Source organism: Bos taurus, chromosome 16 (assembly GCF_002263795.3).
Source record: "Bos taurus isolate L1 Dominette 01449 registration number 42190680 breed Hereford chromosome 16, ARS-UCD2.0, whole genome shotgun sequence".
Taxonomy (NCBI): domain Eukaryota; kingdom Metazoa; phylum Chordata; class Mammalia; order Artiodactyla; family Bovidae; genus Bos; species Bos taurus.
Window position 1 is genome coordinate 75,237,201 of NC_037343.1, and position 26,206 is coordinate 75,263,406.

Consider the following 26,206-nt stretch of genomic DNA (forward strand, 5'->3'; position numbering starts at 1 on the left):
GCCTTCAATGCCCATCCCAGAACTGGCCAGCGTTCCAGCTCCCTTGAACGGGGGTTGGGAGAGAAGAATTTTAAAAGCCTCTTGGGCAAGTCAGCTCCCTGCTTTCCAAGCTCTCTTCTTGGCCATCGCTGTCAGCATCAATTTTCTGCAGGGAGTGATTTAACCTTCATTTATTCATTAATTCTTTTTTCCCCTTAACTTCATTAGGTAAGATTTATAAAGGTGCTGAATTGGAAAGGTCACCTGTCCCTGGGTCCAGGACACGGTGTGCTTGCCTGCCTTCTCCTGAGTTTCCTTCCAGGAGTGCTCTGGTGGTAGGGAGAGGAGGGGAGCAGAGGAGAGAGTGAAAGCGGAGCCTGTGACGCCCAGAAAGGCCAGGCAGGCAGAGGGGTGCTGGAACCTCCGAGCACGCGCCGTGCTACCTTCTTGGGGTTGAAAGACTGAGCTGTGTGGGGGCAAGGCAGACTCCATGTTAAGCACATCTGGAATCCTGACCCCACCCCTTGCTATATTGACCCTCATCCGACGACCCCATCTTATCAAGCCTTCCGTTTCCTCTTAGATAAATTGTCTGTAAGGATACACTCTACTTTATCAGATGCGGCAGGGTGAAATAAGGTGATGCAGGCACAGCGCTGAACACAGTGCCTGGCACACAGCAAGCAGGAGCCTTTGAAAAAGCTCTTGAACGTTCTAGATGGGCCCTGGCCGTGCTGGGCAGTTCATCAACTAGTGACCACTGAAGACTGGTGGGCGGGGAGTCTGATTTCTCCAAGAAAAGGAAGGGCCCATATTTTATGACTGATCCCATCTCCAGAACCACAGGGAAAGCCTCAGCTCAGGGAGAAGCCAGAAGGAACCACACCATGGCTCCATGTCAAGACTGTCTGCCAAGGCCCAGCGGATTTCTGCAGGAAGTCGGGCTAAGCTGGCATCCTGCTGTCTGACCACACGCACTGTCTCAGGCCCACCCAGCAATTACCCAGAGCCATGGGCCTTCCTTCAACCTCTAGCCATCTCTTCTCAAGGAGTTGTCTCTTTCATGAACAGCCTCCCTAGAAGGAGGGGACGCAGAATAGGGATGAAAGATCCAGGCAGGTATTTTGAACTTGTAGAAAGACGAGAGTATCTGCTTGCTGCCACCTTCTTGAGGCCTTGACCTTCACGCCCCCATCAGAACTCAAGACGCTCCCAGTTGACCCCAGGCAGAATGAATTTAGCTCTCTGAGTTTGTCTACCTTTATGGTAAAAGCTACATACCTGGAGGGAATATCTATTTGGTGCCTCCCTCATTAGGATCTAAGCTACTCGGGGCCTGATACAGGTCCGAAGTACCCCACACCCTCCCAGTGCCTATAATACAGCCAGAACTCAATCAGTGTTTGAGAAAATAGTTTTAATAGGAAAGCACGGAGGGAAGCGGGCAGACAAACCTATGCTGTGTGCCAAGCTGAGAATATTGGGTTTGAATGTGATCACAGAGGATTACAATAATTAATTTTATTTTATCTAATACTCTTGCAGTTGGGGCCTCCAGAACCCAACATGAAAATGTACGCTCTTAGTGCAAATTGGAGCATGCCCAGATTAATAGAGAAAAGTCTAGTCCCCTGACTTTCTCTGGACTCCTATCTCCCTCACCTGGGCTCACCTGTTTGCCAAGAATGGGCTGAGGAGTAAATTCCAGGACAAGAAGGAGCTCCAGGGCTGCGTAAATGTGACCAGTGCCTCCCTGCAGCTGCATGGAGTGAAGAGAGGTGCTGGGCATGGGACAGCAGCCCGCCAAGCCCAGGGTTTCCAAGTAGCAGCTGCAGGAAATCTAGACTGCGGATCTGGCCCCAGCGCGGTCCCCACCGCCACGCAAACCATGTCACATGTATGATATTAGTCAGTACTGTTCTCCTTCCCCCAGATTTAATGAGATTCTTTGAGCATGGTTAATAAACAACGCTTGACCTTTTTAGAGCAGCAGCACTGTATCGTTTTATTTCCCGAGATAGGGCCTTATACAACAGACTCTTTGGTGTCGTGATTGCTGTTTTCTGATGGATGTAGTTCTAAACATGAGTTGGATTCTGTGACACACGGGTCTCCCCTGAGGTCCCCGGGGATACGGGTCACCGAAAAGCCCAGATAGGAAGTCACCAGCTGTCGTACCTGGGCTTCACAGTCACGCCTCATTTCAGAGTTCTTCCCTGCTTCCGCCTGTGGCCGCAACCACAACCCCCGTGTCTGGCAACTGAGGCCACTGTAGTCTGTGCCTCAGTCTTAGCCTGGCTGTGGACAATTTCCTCTTCCTGGAGCTCAAGCTAAATCAATTTCTAGGAAAGCAAGAAGGCGTCACATAACCCTCTTTTGGTGGGTTTTCCTGAAGCATAGATATTAGTCCATGGTATACCTGGTTCTATTTTGCATTAAACTCAATTTTTTTTTTTAACCTGTTCAGTTCAGTTCAGTTCAGTTCAGTCACTCAGTCGTGCCCGACTCTTTGCGACCCCATGAATCGCAGCACACCAGGCCTCCCTGACCATCACCGGAGTTCACCCAAACTCATGTCTGTCAAGTCAGTGATGCCATCCAGCCATCTCATCCTCTGTCGTCCCCTTCTCCTCCTGCCCCCAATCCCTCCAAGCATCAGAGTCTTTTCCAATGAGTCAACTCTTCGCATGAGGTGGCCAAAGTATCGGAGTTTCAGCTTCAGCGTCAGTCCTTCCAATGAACACCCAGGGATGATCTCCTTTAGGATGGACTGGTTGGATCTCCTTGCAGTCCAAGGGACCCTCAAGAGTCTTCTCCAACACCACAGTTCAAAAGCATCAATTCTTTGGCGCTCAGCCCTCTTCACAGTCCAACTCTCACATCCATACATGACCACTGGAAAAACCATAGCCTTGACTAGACAGACCTTTGTTGGCAAAGTAATATCTCTACTTTTCAATATACTATCTAGGTTGGTCATAACTTTCCTTCCAAGGAGTAAGCGTCTTTTAATTTCATGGCTACAATCACCATCTGCAGTGATTTTAGAGCCCCCAAAAATAAAGTCTGCCACTGTTTCCACTGTTTCCCCATCTATTTGCCATGAAGTGATGGGACCAGATGCCATGATCTTAGTTTTCTGAATGTTGAGCTTTAAGCCAACTTTTTCACTCTCCTCTTTCACTTTTATCAAGACGCTTTTTAGTTCCTCTTCACTTTCTGCCATAAGGGTGATGTCATCTGCATATCTGAGGTTATTGATATTTCTCCCAGCAATCTTGATTCCAGCTTGTGCTTCTCCCAGTCCAGCGTTTCTCATGATGGACTCTGCATATACGTTAAATAAGCAGGGTGACAATATACAGCCTTGATGTACTCCTTTTCCTATTTGGAACCAGTCTGTAGCCCTAGACTAACATCTAGTGGCCATGACATAATGGTGGGCATCAGGACAGAGACTGAAGCTTCACCAACAATTTAGTCTTTAAATATTTTCACCCTGGAGCCAGGTGGACAGAATAGATACCCTGTATCTCTCAGAACCTGCCCCTCAGGGACACATCTCACATCCTTTATAGAACAAAGGTGATTGACGTTTCCCGAGTCCAATGAATAGCTTTGTCATTTCGGTCCAGTGTATAAGCCCCTCCTCCTTCAGGGGGGCCTTTGGCCCAAAGGTGTCTCTTCCCTGCATCCTAAGGCTACAGTCTGAACATCTAAAATTACTTGAAACATAAACAATGACAGATAACCATTAGAGGAGAGTCATTCTTTTACACTGTAAAAATAGAGCTGGGAATTGTCACTTTTAAGAGGTAAGAGAGAGACATATGGGCAGAATACCAAGAGACGCTCATTTGCCTCTTAACATTAAATCTAAATCATAAAACCGCAGACAGGAGACTCTTACATTTGGATCCTCTTTTGTTTTCCTTTCTTTGTATAAAGGGTATAATGTGTGCAAAAAAAAATACACACTCAGAAGAATGTATCCTTTCTGCACTGTGATTCCTCGGTGGTAAAAATAGACTCACCTCTAAGTCTGTAACTACTAACTAGTCTTGATCCAGTGAGATTTCTTGGGGTGACAGTTGGACAGTTTCCATCATGACACTGGCTTCTGTGTGTGTGTGAAGCTCTGCTCTTCCACCTACTTGGCCTTGACGGAAGAAATTTAGGAAGTTACTAACACACGCTACTGGAGAAGGCAGTGGCACCCCACTCCTGTACTCTTGCCTGGAAAATCCCATGGACGGAGCTACAACAGGAACAAACCTTGAAAACACAATACTAAGTAAAAAAAAAAAGCCAGCCACAGAAACCCTCCTGTTGCTTGCTTCATTGATGTAAAATGTCCAGAATGGCAAATCCATAGAGACAGAGAGCTGACTGGTGCTTCCCTGGGGCTGGAGAGGTGCAGGGGCGGGCAAAATGGAGAGTGACTGCCAGTGGGTACAGGCTTTCTTTTGAAAGGTGAGGGAAATGCCCTAAAATTGGTCGTGGTTATGGACACGAAACTCTGAATACCCTGAAAACCACTGAGTTGTACCCTTTACGTGCGTAAATATTACAGTATGTGAATTATATCTCAATAAAGCTGTGACTTAAAGAGAACTCATGGGAAGGGTGGGCCATAATTGGCGGCTGCTCCACAACCGGTCCTCGGGCACCCTCACCCGAGAAGGCATGGCTGCCCGCCGTGGGTGATGCTGGCGGGGGGCCTCCAGGGGGTCTGGCTGTCCTTCTCTCTCTCTTCCTTCCCTTCTCCACCCTGCCCGTCTCCTGCCTTGGTCTCCGCTCTAACTTTCCCTTCTGTTTCCCCTCTTTTTCCTTCTCTCCCTATGCTCCCACCAGCCAGCAGGCTTTCCTTGACCCCAGGAAGCTGAAAGGGGAGGGGACAAGAGATAACCATGAACATTCATCGTTCACTATATTGATAAATTATTATTGCTGCCTAGAACTTCATCTAATCTGCATAACATCCCCATTAAGGGGATAATCATCCACACTTCATAGATGAAGAAACTGAGACTCTAGCGAGCAGCATAACCAAAGCTAGTCAAGGGGCAAAATGAGAATTTGAAAGCCAGGTCTCTCTGGCCTCAGCGTCAATTCTCCAGAGCATGAGAGGACCTTGAATATGAGTCTGGACTGGGTTATTTATTGATGAATTCTAATAGCAGCCATTTGATGGGCTTCAAAACTGCAGTATCCACGATCTCATCTGTTGGCCCGATATTTATGGCCACTTATGGGTGATATCTGTGTGGCCCTCCATTCATTCCATTCATTATGGTTTTCATTAAGAGCCTAGTCCTTTTTAGAAGTCTGTTTGTCACTTTTAACTGCTCTGTTTAATCTCTGAGCGCCCTGATCCTTCTTCACAACAAGCCGGAGGGAGGCAGCTCCAGATGACCCTTTTCTTCTCGCAGTTGTGTGCAGGCGCTGGGGCGGGGGTGACAGGCGTGATGGGGACATCTGTGTGTCACGAGTGTGTGTGACGTGAATGTGTGTGTGTGCATGTGATGGGAGGACGTGTGAAGTGTGTGTGCTGTCCGTGTGCTGGTGTGGAGTGTGAGTGAAGGGTATGAATGTGTGTTTGTGTTCATGAGTGTCTGTACTGAAGAGTATGTGTGTGTAGAGTGAGGATGTGTATGTGTGTCGGGAGGCTATCATCCACTGTATCCTTTTTATTTTCAGAAGCACCCAGATTCTTGAATTAAGGCCTAGCCGTTTATTTCCAAAGCACAGGGATTGCTCCCCCCTCTCCCATGACAGCCTCCCAGGCTCCCTCCCCTAAGACATGCTTGGAGTTGGAAGGGGTCTTGAGACCAGCCTTGCGCTCATCAGGGACCTTGAATTCTTGCTTAGAGGTCCCAGGGATGGAGATCGCCCTTCCTCCCTGCGTTGCTGGTTCATAGAAAGATTCTTGCTTTGGACTAATCTTCCTTGAGGGAGGCCTGGAGCTGTTTTACTGTGTTTAATTCATATGCAAAATGGCTGCTCTTGAGGAATCGGAAAGAAAAGACACTCAAAAGGGACGTGCTTTATCCTGTCCTTTGCTGTCCCCAGAGCACACCCGAAAGCTCATTCTGTCTGTTGGTGTCTGCCCAGGACACTTCACCCACCCCCTCCGCGAACCGCCGCCCACCTCCATGGAGCCTTCTCTTCTCCTCAACCCACTCTTGACTCTCACCTTCTCTGGACTGCCCCCCCAGAGAATTTAGAAGAGATAGTGTTTAGAATCCAAAACTATTCTGTCTGTGGGTCATCTGGGTAAAACCTGGTCAAGCCACACTATACATTTCCCCTTCTGTTTCACTAGAGATGCCCTGTTTGGGCTTTCCAGGTGGCACTAATAGTAAAGAACCCACTTGCCAATGCAGGAGACATAAGAGATGCAGGTTCCATTGCCAGGTTGGAAGATCCCCTGGAGGAAGCCATGGCAACCTACTCCAGTGTTCTTGCCTGGAGAATCCCATGGACAGAGGAGCCTGCTGGGCTGCAGTCTGTAGGGTCGCAAAAGGTCGGACACGACTGAAGCACGTAGCACGCACGCGCCCTGTGGGCATCAGGGCCGGTGGATGTGATGGTTCAGATTGTGTACAGCAAGCTGAGGGCCAGTTCAGTCCAGTCGCTCAGTCGTGTCCAACTCTTTGCGACCCCACGGACCGCAGCATGCCAGGCTTCCCTGTCCATCAGCAACTCCCGAAGCTTGCTCAAACTCACGTCCATCAAGTCGGTGATGGCATCCAACCATCTCATCCTCTGTCGTCCCCTTCTCCTCCCACCTTCAATCTTTCCCAGCCTCAAGGTCTTTTCCAATGAGTCAGTTCTTCACATCTGCTGGCCAAAGTACTGGAGTTTCAGCTTCAGGGTTCACTTCCTTTAGGATGGACTGATCTGATCTCCTTGCAGTCCAAGGGACTCTCAAGAGTCTTCTCCAACACCATAGTTCAAAAGCGCCAGTTCTTTGGCTGAAGGCCAAGGGGAGCCAAAACCAAGTCCTTACTCATCTTAACAAACCATGCACCTAGAGGGGTCACCTTTTCCAAATTGCACAAAAGAGCTGTACTGGCTAGAGGTGGCCAGGAAAGGGAGCCTCAGAGGGCTCAAACCTGTTGTCTCAAGGCCTCTAGTTGCAGCCAGAGGCATGCTTGATGGGGACGCAGAGAGGCTGCCTCCTTGGCCCTCAGCAGATGAAGCCAGGCCCCCGCAGCCCTCCTGCAGAAGGCCTGGACCCCTCCCATCACACTTGGATCACTGCTTAACTCCACATAGCTCTTGTCTGACTCCAGCTTAATTTTCACTTCTCCGTATCTGCCTTTTAAGTGTCCTAAGTCTTCTTTTCACATCTTTGTTATGTCCTTCAACATAATTAGCAAGCTCTAGGAGGGTGGACAGCATGCCCACCCTTTGCTTTCCGCCACCCCTGTGACATCTATCCAAAGATTCGGCCCCACTCCGGGCCAAGTCAGTGTTGCTGATCTGCTGAGCCGCCAGCTGAAGGGGTAGCAAAACCAACGCTCTGCTTGCGAAGCCTTGATGGATCCCTCTCCTGAAATGCCAGCTCAGCTGAGTGTCTCAGGGGACAGAACCCATCCACTCAGCCTCCTTCCTTCTCTGGTTCCTAAGGGTTAGAAGGTTCTGGAGAAATTCAGCCCATCTTCTGATCTCTCTCCAGGGTGACACAAAATGCTGGACAGGAAAATGAAGAAGTGGCCCCAGTCCTGCACCAGATTAACTTTTGATTATCACTTAGCAAACCATCAGTTGAGGCTTTCCATGTGGCACAGTGTTAAAGAAACTGCCTGCCAATGCAGGAGATGTAAGAAATGTAGGTTTGATCCCTGGGTCAGGAAGAGCCACTGGAGTAGCAAATGGCAACCTGCTCCAGTATGCTTCCCTGGAAAATTCCATGGACAGAGGAGGCCGGTGGGCTACAGTCCATGGGGTCGCAAAGAGCTGGACACAAATGAGTGCACACCCGTGCATTATGAACCATTGCTTAGCACTGTGATGTGCGGTGGCTTGGCAGGGACTAAAGCTGTACCCCTCCAGATGCACGTCTGGTTTGAATGAGGGACAGGCCATCGTGGAGACAGAGCATGCCAGGAAATGGCCTTTACCTGGCTCTGTGATGTGGTGCCTCTTCAGGACAGTGTATGAGGCATGTCCAGCCTGCAGCAGTGGGAGAAGTACCTCTCTGCCTTTCTTCCTGGGGACCTCAAACCCCGGGCCCCTGGCTGACCCCCTCCACTTCCGTCTCCATCTTTCAGCATTGGTACCCCCTCAGCGTGCTCTCACACTCTGAAATAAAGCATTCAGACAGTCATGAAATAGCTGTATTGATGCTCCACCCCGCATGCCCCGAGATGATAATGCATCGCCCGTCGTGCGTATCCAGACGGAGCCAGATTACGCTCAGGTGCTTAAAAGTCCAGGTCTAATTAGAGTTCCAGGGAATCAAGCCATTGTATTATTAATGATTCTCCGCCAATGTTCTGATTAAAACAGTAATTTTAATAAGCACAGCTCGATGCTAAGTGTTCACTGAGCGCCTAATTACATCAGTTATAACTCCAAAATTATTTAAAATCCCCCCTTTTTTTTTCCACCAGACCCGGCATGCACCAAGTAAAATAGAGACTCAGACAACTCGGTGATTATTTGGTCTAATTAATTTCTTAAGGACCTGTTTTTTTAATAAAGAATCTTTTGTCTGTCTTCCATCTCCCCACCTCCCCCTCCACCCCTTTCTATGCTCAGAGTCTCCGTGTCATTGGTTACATTTGAGGCCACCATCGAAGGAGGCCAGGAACAGAAAGAAGTGAGGAAGGGAAAGATGTGGACCATCCCCTGCACCAGCCTCCAGGTGAGGCAAGGTTGCAGAGTCTGCACTGATGGCTCCAGCCTGGCTGGGCTGAGAGGGCGTGTAGCCAGAAGCCAGTTCCTCACCACATCCTTGTCTCCTAACTTAGACCAGCTTGGGATGTCTTTATTTAATGATCACACTTGCATCTCCAGGAGGACGAAGGCAAGTGGGTTGACAGGCTTCCTTCCCATCGTGGCTGTTCATAAATCCTTTTGACCCGTGAGGCACTCGAGTTTGAAAAAGAGACCTCACACCTGTTCACTAACTGCAAGGACACCAGAATTTCAGAAAGAATGGTCTGCTGAGTCATCCGAGAGTCGACGTGCAACGTTTCCTTTAAAAAAAAATCATGTCATCAATAAGTTATCAGTCTATCCCCAGAAATAAGACCAATAAACTCCCCTGCATTTGTGCGGTAAACTCAATCCTGAACAATGCACTGCTCCGGCTCTCACTTCATGTGACCCTCATGACAAGAGAGTTAGGAACAGCTGTTGTTAGCATTCTCACACTCAACCGGTATGTTGGAGAACCAAATCACAGCTTTATTTTTTTCTCCCACCATCCCTTCACCTCTGCCTGGGGCAGACTGCTTAGCTCATCATCTCATTCTTGGATAATAAAAAGTCCTTCATGTCTCAAACACAGTCTCCAGCCAGGAGTATAATGCCTGGTTCCAGACTAGAAGTAAAACTCTGGACTTCACTGATGCCCAGATCTTTCTCCCCCCAACCCCTGGGTCTGCTGCATGCTCCCCACTTGCAGAGGTGGGGAGACACATTTCCTCTCTTTCTGTCACTTGTCTCCCCCCACTTAGGCTGTTGTTACTGACCCCTTGCACACCCTTAGCCTGTCACTGTCACCAGGGAGCTCAGTGGCCTCCCAAAGTCCTGCTTCCCTGTGTCTCCCAAGAGCTCGCCACCCTACTCTCTGGATTTCCTGCTTCCCAGCTCTTCCTGTCCACTCTGACTCCTACAGTCCTGAGGATGCATCTCAAGCTTGCTAAGAGGTCATAATGAATGTGCCTCCCTGGTGGCTCAAATGGTAAAGAATCTGCCTGCAATGTGGAAGACTAGGGTCCGACCCCTGGGTTGGGAAGATCCTCTGGAGAAGGGCATGGCAACCCACTCCAGTGTTCTTGCCTGGAGAATCCCCATGGACAGAGGAGCCTGGTGGGCTTCATTCCATGGGATCACAGAGTTGGACACAACTGAGCAACTAACCCACAGTGAAGGGTGGCTGGGTTACAGCATCCCAGGGCCTTCTTCCGAATATCTCACAAAATCCTCCCGTCATTCTTCTTCGACCACACTGCATTAATGTGGGTCAGGGGATGCAGAGTAAAGGGTAGAAGATTCATGTGCTTGGATCTTAAGAACCTACTCTGAAATCTTGCCTGACAGCCGGCCATCCTTCTTTAGTAGGCAGCAGTCATATCTCAGCGCCTTGGTGGATGCTTTCATTCTGACATCCACCAATATTTACAAGTGTGGAAACTGAAGCTCAGAGAGGTTAAGTGGCTCACCCAGCACAGCTGAACGTATGCTGCGGCTGAGCCAAGTGCTTCTAACACTAATAGTCGTGTCCTTTCCATGACACCATGCACCTCTGCTGGGTTATAAACATTAACTCTATTAAAAAAAAAAAAAAAAGCCTTCGCATTACCTAATGGATCCCAGCAGAATGCCAGGAGCCTCAGCCACACCTACAGCGTCTTTGCATAGTTCTTAGTACATTTACTTAAGGAGCTTAAAATAAAACCTGGATCACCCGGTAAGTGTGATTAGCTTCTCAGCAGGTATTTATAGACCTATTTTATGTAAGAAACTGGAGTTGGAACATACAGGGATATCTCATATGAAGAAATAGAAAGTAGAGCCCTGTGAATAACCTAAAAAGATAGAGACCTCAGAAGGGTTTAAAAAATATGTTCAGAGTCCTGCCAGTTGGGCAGGGGATCGGATTCTAAGCTCAGAGAGAGGGGTCACAGAGGTCAGTGGAAGAGGGTTCGTGGAGCAGGGATTTGCGTGCTCAGGAGAGAAAGACATTCTGATTAGCAGGAACGTGTGCACAAAGCAAGTTAAGGAGGCAAAACCATGCAGAGCAGGAGAGGAGGCCTGCCTGCCAGGCGTGGGATTCACGCTGACAGAAGAGTCTGGAATGGCGATGTGAGCTCGGATGGGGAGCAGAGGTTAAAATGCTCAAACACTGGGCTGGGATGTTTGGATTATAAACTTCCTCCAAGAAGCTTTTTTTTCTTGTTGTTTTTGAATTTTTATTTTTTGAGCAAGGGGAAGGTATTGATTTTTGTTTGTATTTTAGCCAAGGCCATGGTTACAGAACACTGCCTCTGAGAATCCTTCCCTGATTTTCCCTTCCACTTTGCTCTCATACTTTTGCCACATCCCAGTAATAGTGCGGTTCCGTGATGATTTGGCACCCCACGTGTCTTCCTGACAACACTATGAGTGCTTCAGGATCAGGACCCAAAGTCTACTCATCTTTGAACTCCATGCCTACACAGAATATATAGCTGGCCCTTCATGTATTAATAATAACTAACAGCTGTATCCCAAGCACTGGGCTAAGTGTTTTCCAACCCATGTCACCCTTTATGCCTGAGAGGCAGTTTAGGGGGAGGTTCTGCAGCCAACCTGCCAAGATTTGAATCCCAGGTCTACGACTTACTGACTACAACTTACTTAACGGGGTGTTAGCAGCTCAGTCATGTCCGACTCTGCGACATGAGGAGCCAGGCTCCTCTGTCCATGGGATTTTCCAGGCAACAGTACTGGAGCAGGTTGCCATTTCCTCCTTCAGGGGATCTTCTCAACCCAGGGATCGAACCCGGGTCTCCCACATTGCAGGCAGATGCTTTCCGTCTGAGCCACCAGGGAAGCCCACTGTGACTGTGTGACTATCAACAGATTCGCTAAGCCTCTCTGTGCCTCAGTTTCTTCCCCATCTGCAGAGAGAAATCCTACACAGGTATGTGCTATAGCTATCACTATTTTGTGAAGTCGCTCAGTCATATCCAACTCTTTGTGACCCCGTGGACTGTAGGATACCGGGCTCCTCCGTCCATGGGATTCTCCAGGCAAGAATACTGGAGTGGGCTGCCATTTCCTTCTCCAGGGGATATTCCAGACCCAGGGATCGAACCCGGGTCTCCCGCATGGCAGGCAGATGCTTTAACCTCTGAGCCACCAGGGAAGCCACAAAGGAGGTTCACATTGGCTGAGAAGCAAAGGGGCAGGGGTCTGGACCAGGCGGCTTGACTGTAGGCCCCATGCCCTCAAGCACTACGCCTTTTTGAGGAGGAGAGCCGAGGGAGTGCAGAACACATGCAGTGTGGGAGGCGGAGAAGGGAGACGGATGGCCCTCCGCCTGTCCTGCCGTGAGGATGGGCCCCGAAGGGCGAGGCCGCAGAACGCCCGGGCAGGGACGGACCTGACTCGCTCATGAGAGCGGACACGCAAAGCTCCGCGCTTCTCCCTCCTCTTCCGCCTCCGCCGCCCTGGCCCGCCAAGCCTCGGCCCTGCGTCGCCTTTCCGGCGGGCCGGCTCACCCTAGGACACGCACGGCCCTCGGCTTCTCCCTGCACCTTCGCGTGGCTGTTTTCTGCCCCTGATTCTCTCTCCTCGCACGGTGTCCTTCCGCCACTCCTGCCTCCGAAGATATCACCCAGTTCGCCGGGCCTCCCGCCCGGATCATGCCTTACTGGCCCTTCAGCCCGAAGGGCCACTCCCCGTTGAACCTCTCATCTTTCCCGTTCTGGCTTCTCCACCAGCGGGGATGGTCTTTATCCACTTGGCCCGTCTCTACAGCTTCCCAAAGCAGCACCCAGGCATGGGATTCAGCCTTACACCACCTTGTCAAGCTTAAGTGATGGAGTGTGTGTTAGTCGCTCATTCGTGTCCGACTCTTTGCGACCCCATGGACTGGAGCCCGCCAGCTCTTCCCTCCATGGAATCCTCCAGCCAAGAATACTGGAGTGGGTTGCTATGCCCTCGTCCAGGGAAATGAATGAGTGCATGAATGAATAAGCGAGCTCTATACTCAGATATGCAGATGACACCACCCTTATGGCAGAAAATGAAGAGGAACTCAAAAGCCTCTTGATGAAAGTGAAAGTGGAGAGTGAAAACGTTGGCTTAAAGCTCAACATTCAGAAAACGAAGATCATGGCATCCGGTCCCACCACTTCATGGGAAATAGATGGGGAAAGAGTGGAAACTGTCAGACTTTATTTTTCTGGGCTCCAAAATCACTACAGATGGTGACTGCAACCATGAAATTAAAAGATGCTTACTTCTTGGAAGGAAAGTTATGACCAACCTAGATAGCATATTCAAAAGCAGAGACATTACTTTGCCAACAAAGGTTCGTCTAGTCAAGGCTATGGTTTTCCTGTGGTCATGTATGGATGTGAGAGTTGGACTGTGAAGAAGGCTGAGCGCCAAAGAATTGATGCTTTTGAACTGTGGTGTTGGAGAAGACTCTTGAGAGTCCCTTGGACTGCAAGGAGATCCAACCAGTGCATTCTGAAGGAGATCAGCCCTGGGATTTCTTTGGAAGGAATGATGCTAAAGCTGAAACTCCAGTACTTTGGCCACCTCATGCAAAGAGTTGACTCATTGGAAAAGACTCTGATGCTGGGAGGGATTGGGGGCAGGAGGAGAAGGGGACGACAGAGGATGAGATGGCTGGATGGCATCGCTGACTCAATGGACGTGAGTCTGAGTGAACTCTGGGAGTTGGTGATGGACAGGGAGGCCTGGTGTGCTGAGATTCATGGGGTGGCAAAGAGTCGGACATGACTGAGTGACTGATCTGTTCTGATCTGATACTGAAAGCTGGAGAAGGCAATGGCACCCCACTCCAGTACTCTTGCCTGGAAAATCCCATGAATGGAGGAGCCTGGTGGGCTGCAGTCCATGGGATCGCTAGGAGTCGGACACGACGGAGCAACTTCACTTTCACTTTTCACTTTCATGCATTGGAGAAGGAAATGGCACCCCACTCCAGTGTTCTTGCCTGGAGAATCCCAGGGACAAGGGAGCCTGGTGGGCTGCCGTCTATGGGGTCACACAGAGTCGGACATGACTGAAGTGACGTAGCAGCAGCAGCATACTGAAAGCGGGGCTTCCCAGGCGGCTCAGTAGTAAAGAACTCACTTGCCAATGCAGGAGACATAAGAGATGCCGGTTTGATCCCTGGGTCAAGAAGATCCCCTTAGGGAGGGCTGCGATTCATGGGGTCGCAAAGAGTTGGACACGACTGAGCGACTGATCTGATCTGATCTGATCTGTTTCTTGCCTGGAGAATCCCGTGGACAAAGGAGCCTGGCGGGCTACAGTCCATGGGGTTCAGAGAGTCGGGAATGACTGAAGCGACTTAGCACGCACACAGGCATACTTCAGTATGCACGTTAAAATCAAGCACGTTAAAAATCTTAATATAAGTGAGGAGACTTTTGTAACATACAGTTGTATCCTGCACTTCTGTCTCTTACACACATGTGCACACGTGTGCTTGCACACTTATCCACTACCTACTAACTTGTCCTAGAAAGCTGTGAATCACAAGAAACTTCTGTGTCCTTTCTAGGGGAGCTAGTCACTCAGCATTCGAAGAAAAATCAGTGTTTTCACATCAAATGTGTCAGGGAGGACAAGATGTCGTCGTGTCAGATAGTTAGAAAGGTGCGTTGAGAGATGACGGGAAAGACCACTCCCTGGGTCTGCTGCAGATCAGAGTTCTGTTTCGCAGTGGCTTCCGGTCTGCTCAGAGTTGTGTGGCAGCTCAGGCAGCGAGGGGGGCCGTCTCCGACCCAGCACCTGTGGGCAGAGCTGAGACAGCTCTGTTCCTTTCTTGTGTGCACAGCTGCTGCTGGGGGTGGGCTGACAAGGGGCCTAGGTTTGGCTTACCCAGAGCTGAGTCCAGCTTCTACTGTCTGGGAGGACTGCGTTCCCTATATCAGGATGACCTGGGAACTTGAACACGGGGGCCCTTCACTATCCAGGAAGTGTATTCCAGGGAAGGTATTGAGGTCCCGAGACCCCACCAGCTTGTCTCAGTAACCCTTCATGCCAGCACCCGAGGCAGAAGTGCCGTTGGGCACCAGGAAGCAGAAACTGGAGCTTGGTCGGGAGGCAGTGCCAGCAACTCTGCTAAACGGGGCTTGGTGTGAACCCCTTGGGGAGTAGGGGTGTCCTGAAGGCCCACTTGCCGTCTCAGAGGAGTCCCTGAGTCCCCTTCTCAGACAACACTGAAGGAGCCCCACCTCCTACCCAGGCAGCAGCAAAGGTGTTCTTACCCCAGGTGTCTGAGCAGCCTCTTCACTGCCGTGATGATTCCCTCCCCAAACCTCACCTTTTATTTTTTTTTAATTTATTTATTGTAATTGGAGGCTAATTACTTTACAATACTGTAGTGGGTTTTGGCATACATTGTCATGAATCAGCCATGGGTGTACATGTGTTTCCCAAACCTCACCTTTTAGAGCTTATGGGCGGGAGACCCTTCAAAGAGAACTCAGGATTAACAGGAGGGCCACGCCCTCCTGTCTTGCTCTCCAGGTTATGGGAAGGTGGGAGAGCCAGAAGTTGAAGGGGTGCGGCCCAGAAACCAGGTTGCGCTGGGCAGATGTCCCACTCTCGGATGAATCAGGCTCCATGTGGCAAGGCTGCCCCTGGGCCCTCTGCATCCAGGGGCCTGTGGAAAAGCCTGGACCCACAGGAGTGTGAATGAATGAATGGGAATGGGCTGGTGAAGGGCATCCTTGCTTCATCACTCCATCCCCTGCCATCATCACTCTCCCCTCTGGGGTTGATGACGAGTTGATGTTGGCCTTGTGGGGAGCTTTGTGGGCCCTCTCTAATCCCAGCCATCTGGTTTCCAGGTGAGAGATCTGTTTTAGCTATTTCTTAGGCCCTATTTCCCAAATCCTCTCATCCCCTATTTCCTACCCCACCTGCTTTCCCGCACTGAATAAATCCACGGTTGTCATGGAGACAACATAGTATCAGCATCTCTGCTGCTTTGTAGATCCTTCCGCAAAACAGAACGAGAAAGGGCCCTCCTTGTACCTTCTTAGTGTGTCTGGCACAGGAGTCCTGTCTGACAAAGTTTGGTGTGGTGTTGGATGTTTCTGCTTCGCCCACTCACTTTCCTCCCTCTGTCCTTCCTTCGCCCAAGTTCCACCTTCTTAGGAGACTAAGCCTGGTTTGACTTTTTTCAGCCGAGGTCAGGGTCCTGTGTTCTTCAGCCTCCAGCAGGGACTGTGTCACGAATAAGGAGAAGAGTTTGAGGGACTGTACAGATGTAATTCTCCCCAGATGATGGATCAGCAGTCCCAGCGCAGAGAGGCGAGGTGGTCGCTATAGATCACCCCACACGCAGTGCAGAGCCTGCAGCTTCCCTTGCAAACCCTGCCACCTTCAGTGGGTCTGCACCGAGAGACAGCACAGTAACTACCACTATTAAGCACCAACTGTGTGCAAGGCTCTCCGTGTACAAATGTCACTCAAACCTCCGAACAACCTTGTGAAGTTAATATCATTATTGTCAGCATGTTACAGAGGAGGAAACTGAGGCACGAGGAGGTCAATGAGGACCCTTTATTCATTGATCACCATAGCAGCTGGATTTGAAACTGAGGACTGTCTCCTTCAAAGCCCCACTTCTTAACCAGGACAAAGTAAATAGGGTCTCTACCAAAAGGATTCAAGAGGGGCCATCATTACCCAAGTGTTCATCGATAGCATGAATTCCACTGTTTGGGGCCAGAAATTGCTTTCCCCATCATCCTTTCCCCTTTGACTCCCACATGACCCTCTGCTGGGTTTTATGAATGAGAAGGGGAAAAAAATATATATCATTGAAAAGTTCGACGAACTTTGGCTCCCATTCTCAGAATGATAGATAGCTTTAATTACTCCGAACTACTCAGCCACTCCACTCTTCTCCCCCAAGTCATTAAAAATAGATTTTTCTCTTTGAGCTTCACTCCGCCCTCGGGTGTCCAGATAGTCAGGAGTTCTTGGGAGACAGCCCCAGGGTCAGCTTCTGGTCAGAAGGTTGCATGTTGCTTTGGTGGCGATCACAGGGTCCAGGAACTCCAGCTGGCTTCCTGGGAGGTTCACGCCTCCTTCTTGATGCTATTGGTCACGTGACTTTCGCAGCTCAGAGGATGGTCAGGGGGCTGGATTGGCGTTTACTTTATGAGGATTTAAAGGGCTCTCACACATCACTATTGGTTTTTAAAGAACTGGACCTAACCCTGGGAACAAACAATAATGACTTCTTCACGTTAATTACTGGGAAGTTGATTTGTTGGAAAGGCCGGAGCTGAAAATAGGAGCTCAGAAGGGCTCTGCTCCCTGATGAGCAGGCAGGATGAAGTGAGATGGGTATGGTGGGCTCCGTTTTAAAAATGAGGGAGGCTTAAAGAGGTTAAGCCGCTTTGCCGAGGTCTCACTGCAAATGACTAGCAAGGCCAGGACAGGAAGCCCCTGCCACCTCGACCTCCAGGCGGGGCTGGCTGAGGGCTTGTGGCTCAGGGTAGAGGGTGTGGGACCCATTCAGAGTGGTTTCCACTGCTCTGGTCCTGGCAGGCTTTTAAGACATCCCGCAGGGCATCCTCAGCCCCATCAGCCTTCCCCCCGCCTCACCCTCTCACATCAGCCCTTGTATCGTCTGGCTCCAGATCCACCAGCTGACTCCCCGTCAGCCAGCAGTGGTCGGAGGGCAAGCGTCAGTACAGGGGCCGGCCCCCGTGTCCAGAAGGAAGAAAGCTGATCCTGACGGCCAGCCCTCGGGGCAGCCCCAGGCGAGGGGCCTTCCCTGCCTGCTGCCGCCGCGCTCCCCTCACAACCCCATCCTGGCAGTCGGGCACACCCAGGCTCCAGTTCCGTTTCCACCACCTGCAGGCGACAACTAGGGCAGGTGATTGAACCCAAGACTCAGGCAAACCCACTCCAGTGTTCTTGCCTGGAGAATCCCAGGGACGGAGGAGCCTGGTGGGCTGCCGTCCACGGGTCACACGACTGACGCGACTTAGCAGCAGCAGCAGTTTCCTAACAAGCAAGGTGGGTCTCTTCCCTCACCTGGGAGGCTGGTGTGAGGATCAGGCGAGGGGACAGAGGACGGAGTGCAGCAGGCGCAGATGAACGGCCGCCTCATCCCCTTCGTTGGACAAGGCTCAGCCAACTGCCTGCTCAGAGGAAGGTGGCATGGGCCTGGGGCGCCCTCAGCGGAGGCCTCAGTCCCCCTCAGATCCAAAGAGGGGGTCTCACGGCTGCCCCCAACCACACCTAGCAAAGGAGAACAAGGTTAAAATGCCGCTTCAGACATCTGGTCGACAATCAGCTCTTTGCCTGTAAAGCATGGGAGAGCAAACAAGGGTATTATTCCATGAAGTCTTGCTGAGCCAAAGGGCTATTTATTATACGAGGTGTGTTTGGAGCCTGGGGAGGCTGGCCTGTCCCTGAAGGGTCAGCTTTGGCTTGGATGCCTGAGGGCTGGGGGCTGGACGAGGCCTCCCTAACCGTCAGCCCATGTTTCTCTTCCTGTGAGAATGCTGAACTCTGGCCCCATCGGGCGTACAGGGAAGGCAGAGCCCTAAGCTGTCAGGCCAGCTGTACCTGTTCCCCATGGGGCTGACAAGATTTGGCTAAGCCTGTGAAGAGAGACTCCTCCCGCCCACCCCTGCCAGCCGGTAACAACTGCCAGGTGCCGGCCAGTCCTAAGATCAGTGGAGTCAAAAAGATGGAAGCCCAGCCTGCCCTCTGGTTGCTTCCCACCTCTTGAATCCCCCTCTGACCTCAGCCTCCGGACTGACCCCTGCACCTCCTGTCCCTCTTTTTCTCCAAAAGATCCCTTATGGCATGTCACCACTACGGCCACGGAGGACCCCCTCCCCTCCAGCTGACCTTCTCCACTCCCTGAGACGGGCCCCAGGGTTTCAGCCAACCCTTTGTGTGTACTATCACTCAGTCATATCCAATTCTTTGCAACCCCGTGGACTGTAACCTGCCAGGCTCTGTCCATGGAATTCTCCGGGGAAGCATACTGGAGTGGGTTGCCATTTCCTTCTCCAGGGGATCCTTCCAATCCAGGGAACGAACCTGGGTCTCCCACCACGGTGAAGGCAGATTCTTTACCATCTGAGCCACCTTGGGTGCCTCTATTTCCTGGTGAAGCAAATGGATCTCCCACTACATAACAATCCGCAGCCTCTCTGCCTGCAGGAGCTGAGCACAGCGAATGAGATAAGCGCGCAGAGCATGCCCACACCCTCTCCCGGCCTGGCTGTGATGGCGCCACGGAGCCCAGCCTGCATACCAGCCCTGGCAGGGCCTCCCTTCAGCCTGCCCTCGGCCTGTGACCACAGATGAGCATCAGGTTGCTTCTTGAAAAAACGTATCTGGTTTGGGAAAAAGAGCAGAAAGGAGGTCTGAGACCCTAGAGACTCCAAGGGAAGAGAGGGTGGGCTGGTGGGGAGGGCCCATCAAGAGAAGGGACAAAAGACAGGAGGGCGGCTCTGGGAGCCAGCTGTGCCTCAGCTGCTGTGCGCTTGGCCCCGGGGCCCCGGGGACCCTGAGGCTGTGGCTCAGGCCAACTGCATGCTTCCACGCAGGCTGTGTGTGTGCCCTCCCAGCCCCGCCACCTGGCTCTCAGCCACCGAGAAGGCCGCTGTTTCCCTCCTTGAGTCAGGAGGCAGGGGACATGTGTGGGGACAGGTGGGGACATCTGGCGGGGGCGGGGGTGCAGGTTCCGGGGAAGCAGGGGGTGAAACACTCAGTCCTCAGGGCCCCTGCAGCCTGGGGAGCGGCTTTCCCTTATTCCTCCCTCTCTCTGTCTCTCTCTTACCCGATTGCCAAGGGCTCCTGCCCCCTCTGGAGCAGACTGCCCACGTGGAAGGCCCCCGAGGCCAGCCTCTGCACTTTGTCCTCTGAGCCACAGCTGCCCCTTGCTTGATGTCCCAGATGTCCCTCCGTCGTGCGTCTGTTCTACCATGTTAAGATGATCCAGTTTCCTTGGTTCTGTCCTCAACCAAACCATGGGCTCCAGAGAGCAGAGAATGTGGCCTGATGCCTCATGGAGAGCTTGCATGCTAAGTTGAGTCCGACTCTTTGCGGTCCTGTGGACTCTAGCTCGAGAGTCTCCTCTGTCCATGGGGATTCTCCAGGCAAGAACACTGGAGTGGGTTGCCATGCCCTCCTCCGGGGGATCTTCCCCACCCAGGGCTCGAGCCCCGGTCTCTCATGTCTCCTACTTTGGCAGGCAGGCTCTTTGCCACTAGTGCCTCCTGGGGAGCCCAGTGGAGGGCTTCGTGTGTGTGCTGCTTAGTCGTGTCCAGCTCTTTACGACCCCACCCACCAGGCTCCCCTGTCCTTGGGATTCTCCAGGTAGGTTACTGGAGTGGGTTGCCATGGCCTTCTCCAGGGGATCTTCCCAACCCAGGGATCAAACTCGGGTTTCCCACATTGCAGGCAGATTCTTTACCTTCTGAGCCACCAAGGAAGCCCACAGTATAAATGCTCTGTAAATACTGAAGGGTCACGGGGGACCCAGGCCCAGCCCACGGTCAGAATTCTCTACATTGGTCTCCTTCTAACTCAGGTGTCTCTCCCATAGACACCCCCTGGATTCTCAGAACCCGGTAGCTCCTTCTCGGTGTCCACACAGGGTGGCAGAGATGTGGGCTTGATTCTCTCTCCCCAGGCTTCCCTGCTGAGGCCTGCTGTCCCTCGCTCTGCTATTGGGGAGCTCTTCTCTGAAGAGGGACGGCTTGGCACCTGACGGAGAAAGTCTCCAGGCTGATGGTAACCACCAGGGTCACAGAGGTCTCCGGGGCCTTCCTGGACGGTTCTAGCCCTGCAGGTGTGCCGTGTCCTTTGAGACCTTCAGGAAGGAGGCGGCTTCTAGCCCTTCCCTTGGTGGCTTGTCCCCAAAGCTGTCACAGCCCTTGTTGAGCTAGACCCCTCACCCCGTGGGCCAGCAGGGGGGCGGGTGGGGAGCAGGGACCACTCCAAACTCTGCGCCCTGCTGAGCCTCACCCGCGTTACATTAGCCCCTGGGACTCAGGCCAAGGGGGAGGCCCTGGAGACTGGGGCCCCGGAGCTGGAGAAGCCAGGAACACAGGATGAGTCACCTTTAATGAAGAGTGTTTCTTAAGTAAATGACTTAATAGGGCAGTTACATTCATTAGAGGCGTAATTACGAGGCCTAAGATCAAGTGGAGATGAATGCCAAGTGAGCGGTGGGTGGGTGCAGGGGAGAAGGTGGTGGAGGCGGCAGGGGAGGGTTGTCCTCACTGCCACACCCGTGTGCCCTCCCAACCACCCGGATCCCCGCACTCAGGCTGGGGGGCGGGGGGGCCTCCAGCATAATGAAAGCACAATCATAATAAACACACACTAATTAAAGTGTCATCGAGTGTCCCATTAGACTCTGAGTCAGCCCTGACAAAGCCCCGCCTGACGCGGTGGATGCTCTCCAGGACTAGCTGCCTTTCCTTCTAGAGCTTCCCTGAGACAGAGTGCATCCCCAGCCCATCCTCCCCCAGGCCCCGGCGCAAGTGCCCACCTGTCGCCTGCCTGGTGCCAGCTGAGTGGCCCCTGACCCAAGGTCCACCACAGACTCAGAGATAGTGGAATCAGTAACTCCCTGGGCCGTGGAGCAGTCCCCAGACCAGCCTCCAGCTCTCCTCCCTGAGAAGCAATCTGATTCCTTCTGCAGCCCCAAGGCAGAGTTTGATTCTATTTCTTCATGGCCCTGGGCAGAGCCTGACATTTAAAAAGATTTCCCAGGACGTGAGGTCACGTTTACCAGTGGTTCTCATAAAAAAAAATTAGCTGGAGAGCTTGTTGGAACCATTTCTCAGGCCCTGCCTCATGCCAGAATTTCTGACTCAGTTGGACTCTGGATTTTGATGTCTCTGAAGCTCACAGGTCACGCCAAGGGTGTTGGTTTGAGGATCCAGGATGCTTCTTCATGGAGGACACTCTTCTGGCCAAGAAGTGATGGACTGGAGAGCTTACATTGTGTATTCCAGCTGTGTGGACTTCTCTGTCCTTCCCAAGTCAACCCAGACCTGTTCTCCAGATTTCTATACACTCATCACTCTTTACCCTCAAGCTCTGCTTTCCTGTTTGCTCATGTGGTTCCTTCCACCCGGGACGCTCTTCATCTGTGTAAATACTATTAACCCTTGAAGACCCAGACCCAGGCCACATCCCTCACAAAGCCTCCTTGGGACACCCATCTAGAGCCACGCTCCCCCCACGAGAACAAAACTCCAGGAACCTAGCGGCGTGTGTCATTTTAAGTTTTCTAACAACCATATTTTAAAGAGTAAGAAGAGGCAGCTGAAATCATTAGTTAAGTTTTTATTTAACCCTAAATTTTCTCAACACTTGTCAATAAGAATTATTAATGTGCTATTTTCCATCCTGGTTTTTCATGCTCTGTCATCTACATCCAGTTGTCGTTAGAGCGTGTCTCAATTCCAACTAGCCCCTTCCATGTGCTGGTAGCCACACGGGCCCATGTGTTGGATGGCATAGATGTAGAAGTAGTTTTTTCTTTGCTCCAAATTCCCTCAGCCCTCTTTCAATACCTCTCTTAGAACACACATCACTTTTCTTGTTTTTATTGCTAGTCTGCTTGCAACTTGAAGGTGAAGGCTGTGTTTTAATGCTGCTGTTGATTTTATTGCCCTAAAGTGCCCTGCACTGGCCTTTCTGTACAATGTGATCAATGCCTTCGACTTGATGAATGAATATGGAAGCACATGTTTATAGGGAAGACAGAGCACCCGTGGAAACACCTGACTCTGAGTGCCTCCCTCCAGTCCCCCGTGACGTTTCTCTCCTCCGGTTTGTATGTGGCTGTCAGATCTCCGAGAAGAGAATAAATTCAAGTTTTAGGACCCCCACTCCCATAAAAGTTTCCTGTTTTACTTTGCTCTTCAACTCTGTGTATTAAAAAAAAAAAAAAAAAATTCCCACCAGGAGGGCCCAGGAAACAGGAAAATAGTTGTGCAGTTGGTTTCGTGTTTGGAGAAGAACAGGCTTCTCACTATCTCCGCGGCACTTGGCGTGAAAGTGGGCTTTGTTGCTGGAGACACTGCTCCCATTCAGGGCCCCGTTGCCCAGCTGCTGAGAGCAGGGCTGTGTTTTGACAGACGGGCCGAATGCAATGCAGACAGTTGTTTTAATTTCCAGCCAGATGCAGACATCACTCACACGGAGCCCGAAACCCAGGAAAGGGAGCCGGGCACTGGACCGCGGCTCTCAGGCCTCCGAGGGCGGGTTGGGAGGGGGAGGGCACTAGCGGAAGCCCCCCTGGGCGACTGGGGTCACGGATACCCTGAAGGGCTGAGGGTCCCTGGGCGTGGGGAAGGACCCACAGGGAGAGCATCCGGCAGGCACATGCCAGAAAGGTGCTTCTGGCAGGGATCGAAGGTCACGAGTCAGGGGTCAGCGGGGGCTCCTTAAGGCAGGGTGCTGTCAGCGGCCCGTGGTATGGCTGGAGATTACCTTTGAACCGTCCACGTCATTCGGCAGTCTCAGGGAGGAGTTAGGAGCATCCTGAAAGGCAGAGCTGGAAGGACTCAAGCGGCCTTCCTCTGGGTCAGAAGTATACCTTCTGAAGCCTCCCAGACACACGTCCCCTTGACTCGGCTCACACCTCCCATGGATGGGCGTCCCTGCTGGAACCCCGGTCTGCTGCGTTATTGGACAGCCTTGACGTTCTTCTGTCGAGATTTTGTGGATCTTTTCACCCCTGGGTCTCATCTCTGCCACAGGGCTGCCCTTCAAACCATGGCAAACCACTTCCGTATTCCCCTTGAGATTCACCTTCTCTGAGCTAAAGAAACATCCAGGTCTCTCAAGCTGTACTTCAGATGCCACTGCTGGGTCCCGCCCCCTCATGACCACCCTTCTGGGAAGTCTGTCTGGTGGGGCTACACGTCTCCAGGGGCAGGCTGCCCAGCCCTGAACTGGGAACTCCCCAGGGTGGGGCACCTCCGTCCTGACACCACGTCCATTAATGCAGCCTGTGACCGAGTTGGCCTCCAGAGCCGGGCTATCACCCTGTCAGGTCCGATTGGACCTGCGAGTTGAGAGTCCGCTCAAACCCGCACACCTGTCGTGCATGAGCTATTTCAAACCAGCTGTCTCCAACCTCCACTTAGAATATCTGCTTTTTTAAACTGAATTTCCAGATTTTACACTTACACTTTCTGCATTTCATTTATTTTATTATTAAAGGCAACTCAGGAATGCTTAAAGCTGATCATGTCACTCAGAGGGAAAAGCTTTGTAATTCAGAATGTTAAGATGTGGGGAGAATGAGTCGGTGTGGGGGGCACCCAATAGAGAGAAGGAAGGTTTCTGGGGTTGGTACCCAAAACTTTTCACGATCTGACCCCTGGTTACACACGCCAGCCGCATCTCTCAGCTCGTTGCATCCAGTGTGCACGCCACAGTTGAGTTAAGCTGAACTGAGCCATGATTCCCAGGAGATGCAGTGGTAAAGAATCCGCCTGCCAATGCAGGAGACACAAGAGATTCGGGTTTGATCCCTGGGTCGGAAGATCCCGTGAGGAAAGAAATGGCAACCCACTCCAGTATTCTGGCCTGGAAAAGTCCATGGACAGCGGAGCCTGACGGGCTACAGTCCACGGGGTCGCGAAAGAGTCGGACAGGACTGAGTTCGCATGCACCAACAGCCATGATTACTTTTGCTCGTGGTAATCTCTCAGCTAGGAAGGCCCTTCCAGGCATCTGCAGAGCCCACTCTTACCCTGACTCTCCCACACTTGGCTGCTGGTCCGTTTTCCAGACAGATTGTGCTGGGTGGCCCCTCCTTTAATCTACCAAGGCCCCCAGGGCATATACCCATCGCCTGCGATGGATGTTCACCACAATGTAGAGTGGGTCCCAGTTTGTAATTACCGAGCCCCGAGGGCTGCGTGCTCTGCAGGGGGACAGATCTGTGTCCGATTCACTGCAGTTTCTCTAGCACACAGCACTGGAGCCTTGACGCAGTGACATCTGATAAATGGTTGCTGGGTGAGCCTTGTTAGACTCCATCCCGAGCCTCTCTGGAGGATGCTGTGAAGGCGTCTCCATCAGACCCTTCATCTCTCCGCCAGAGGCGGAACACTAGGCTGCTGGACCACAGGTAGTGTTCCCGCTTGACTTCACACGTCCAGTAGGTGGGGAACCTCTCTGCCCTGACACATGAGATCCCATTCCCAGCCTAGCAAATGTTTTTGCAGCCCAGCTGCCTGCGGGCTCAGCCATCAACAGATACCTAGGACATACCGAATGCAAGACTTCAATCTTCTGACCCTTTGCCTGGCCTTAATGTTAACACCCGCTGGGCAGGTAAGGGTGAGTAATGAGCACACAGGCCTGGTTTCTGTCCCAGCATGGCCTCACCTGGAAGCCAGGAAGGGAAGGCTGTCTGCTCTTGGGGGGAGGTCACAGGCTTGAGCTACACACTCCCCGTTTCCCTAGCAAGACGGCATCAGACAGGCAGCTCATCTCTGTTCACATTTAGCCAGACTTTTCAAAGGACGGGAGATTTACTAGAGAAAAGTGAATACAGACATCAGAGAATGGGATAATTGGATCCAGGTGGTGCGTCTGGTTGGCGGTAAAAAGACGGTGCCACTCAGTGAATACTATTTGATAGGGAAAGTTTCTCCTTCTCTCTCTTTTTATTTATCAGTGTTTTCTTTGCAGGCAGGATGTCTCAGCCCGAGCCCAGCTGAAAGCTCTTCAGAGGCTAGTTGGTGGCACTCAATAGCCTTTCAGCAGACTTAACCATTTCCAGCGTCTTCCCAGAGCAGGCCCAGCCCTCCCGAGGACTTTAGTGCAGGCAGAGAGAGGCTGGAGGGCTTGCTTCCACCCCTGGGGAAGGCCAGAAGCCTGGGAGCCGTTAGCTGTGCCTGCCTCACGCAGGGGAAACAGATGAGAACGCCGAAGGACCGATTCAGACCTGTTGTCTCCTCTCTAGGGGTGGTGGCAGTGCAAGTGTGCACACGCGCGTGTGTGTGTTAGTCACTCAATCGTGTCCGACTCTTTGAGACCCCATGAACTGTAGCCCACCAAGCTCCTCTGTCCATGGAAGTCTCCAGGCAAGAATACTGGAGTGGGCAGCCTATCCCTGCTCCAAAGGATCTTCCCGACCCAGGGATGGAACTCTGGTCTCCTGCATCGCAGGCAGATTCTTTCCCATTTGAGCTACAGTGGTTAGGTGTAACTGAGTCTGCACACAGCGTCCGGAGGCATCACTCCCTGATCTAACCTGCTGTCTTTTCCCTCTCGG

The 26,206-nt window shown here is 51.8% G+C and overlaps 1 protein-coding gene across 5 annotated transcripts in view; it reads left to right on the top strand.

Moving 5' to 3' along the window:
* Window positions 1-26,206, top strand: part of PLXNA2 (plexin A2) — a 233,699-nt gene that overhangs the window by 121,570 nt on the left and 85,923 nt on the right. Inside the window, exon 5 of one of the 5 annotated variants that reach the window (XM_024976078.2) lies at window positions 1,525-26,201. The exons of the other annotated variants lie outside the window; for them this stretch is intronic. Within the exon in view, the coding sequence (XP_024831846.1) occupies window positions 1,525-1,614 (90 nt within the window). The 3' untranslated portion in view covers window positions 1,615-26,201. Of the gene's footprint in view, window positions 1-1,524; window positions 26,202-26,206 lie in introns of those variants that run through there. 5 annotated transcript variants of the gene reach the window in all.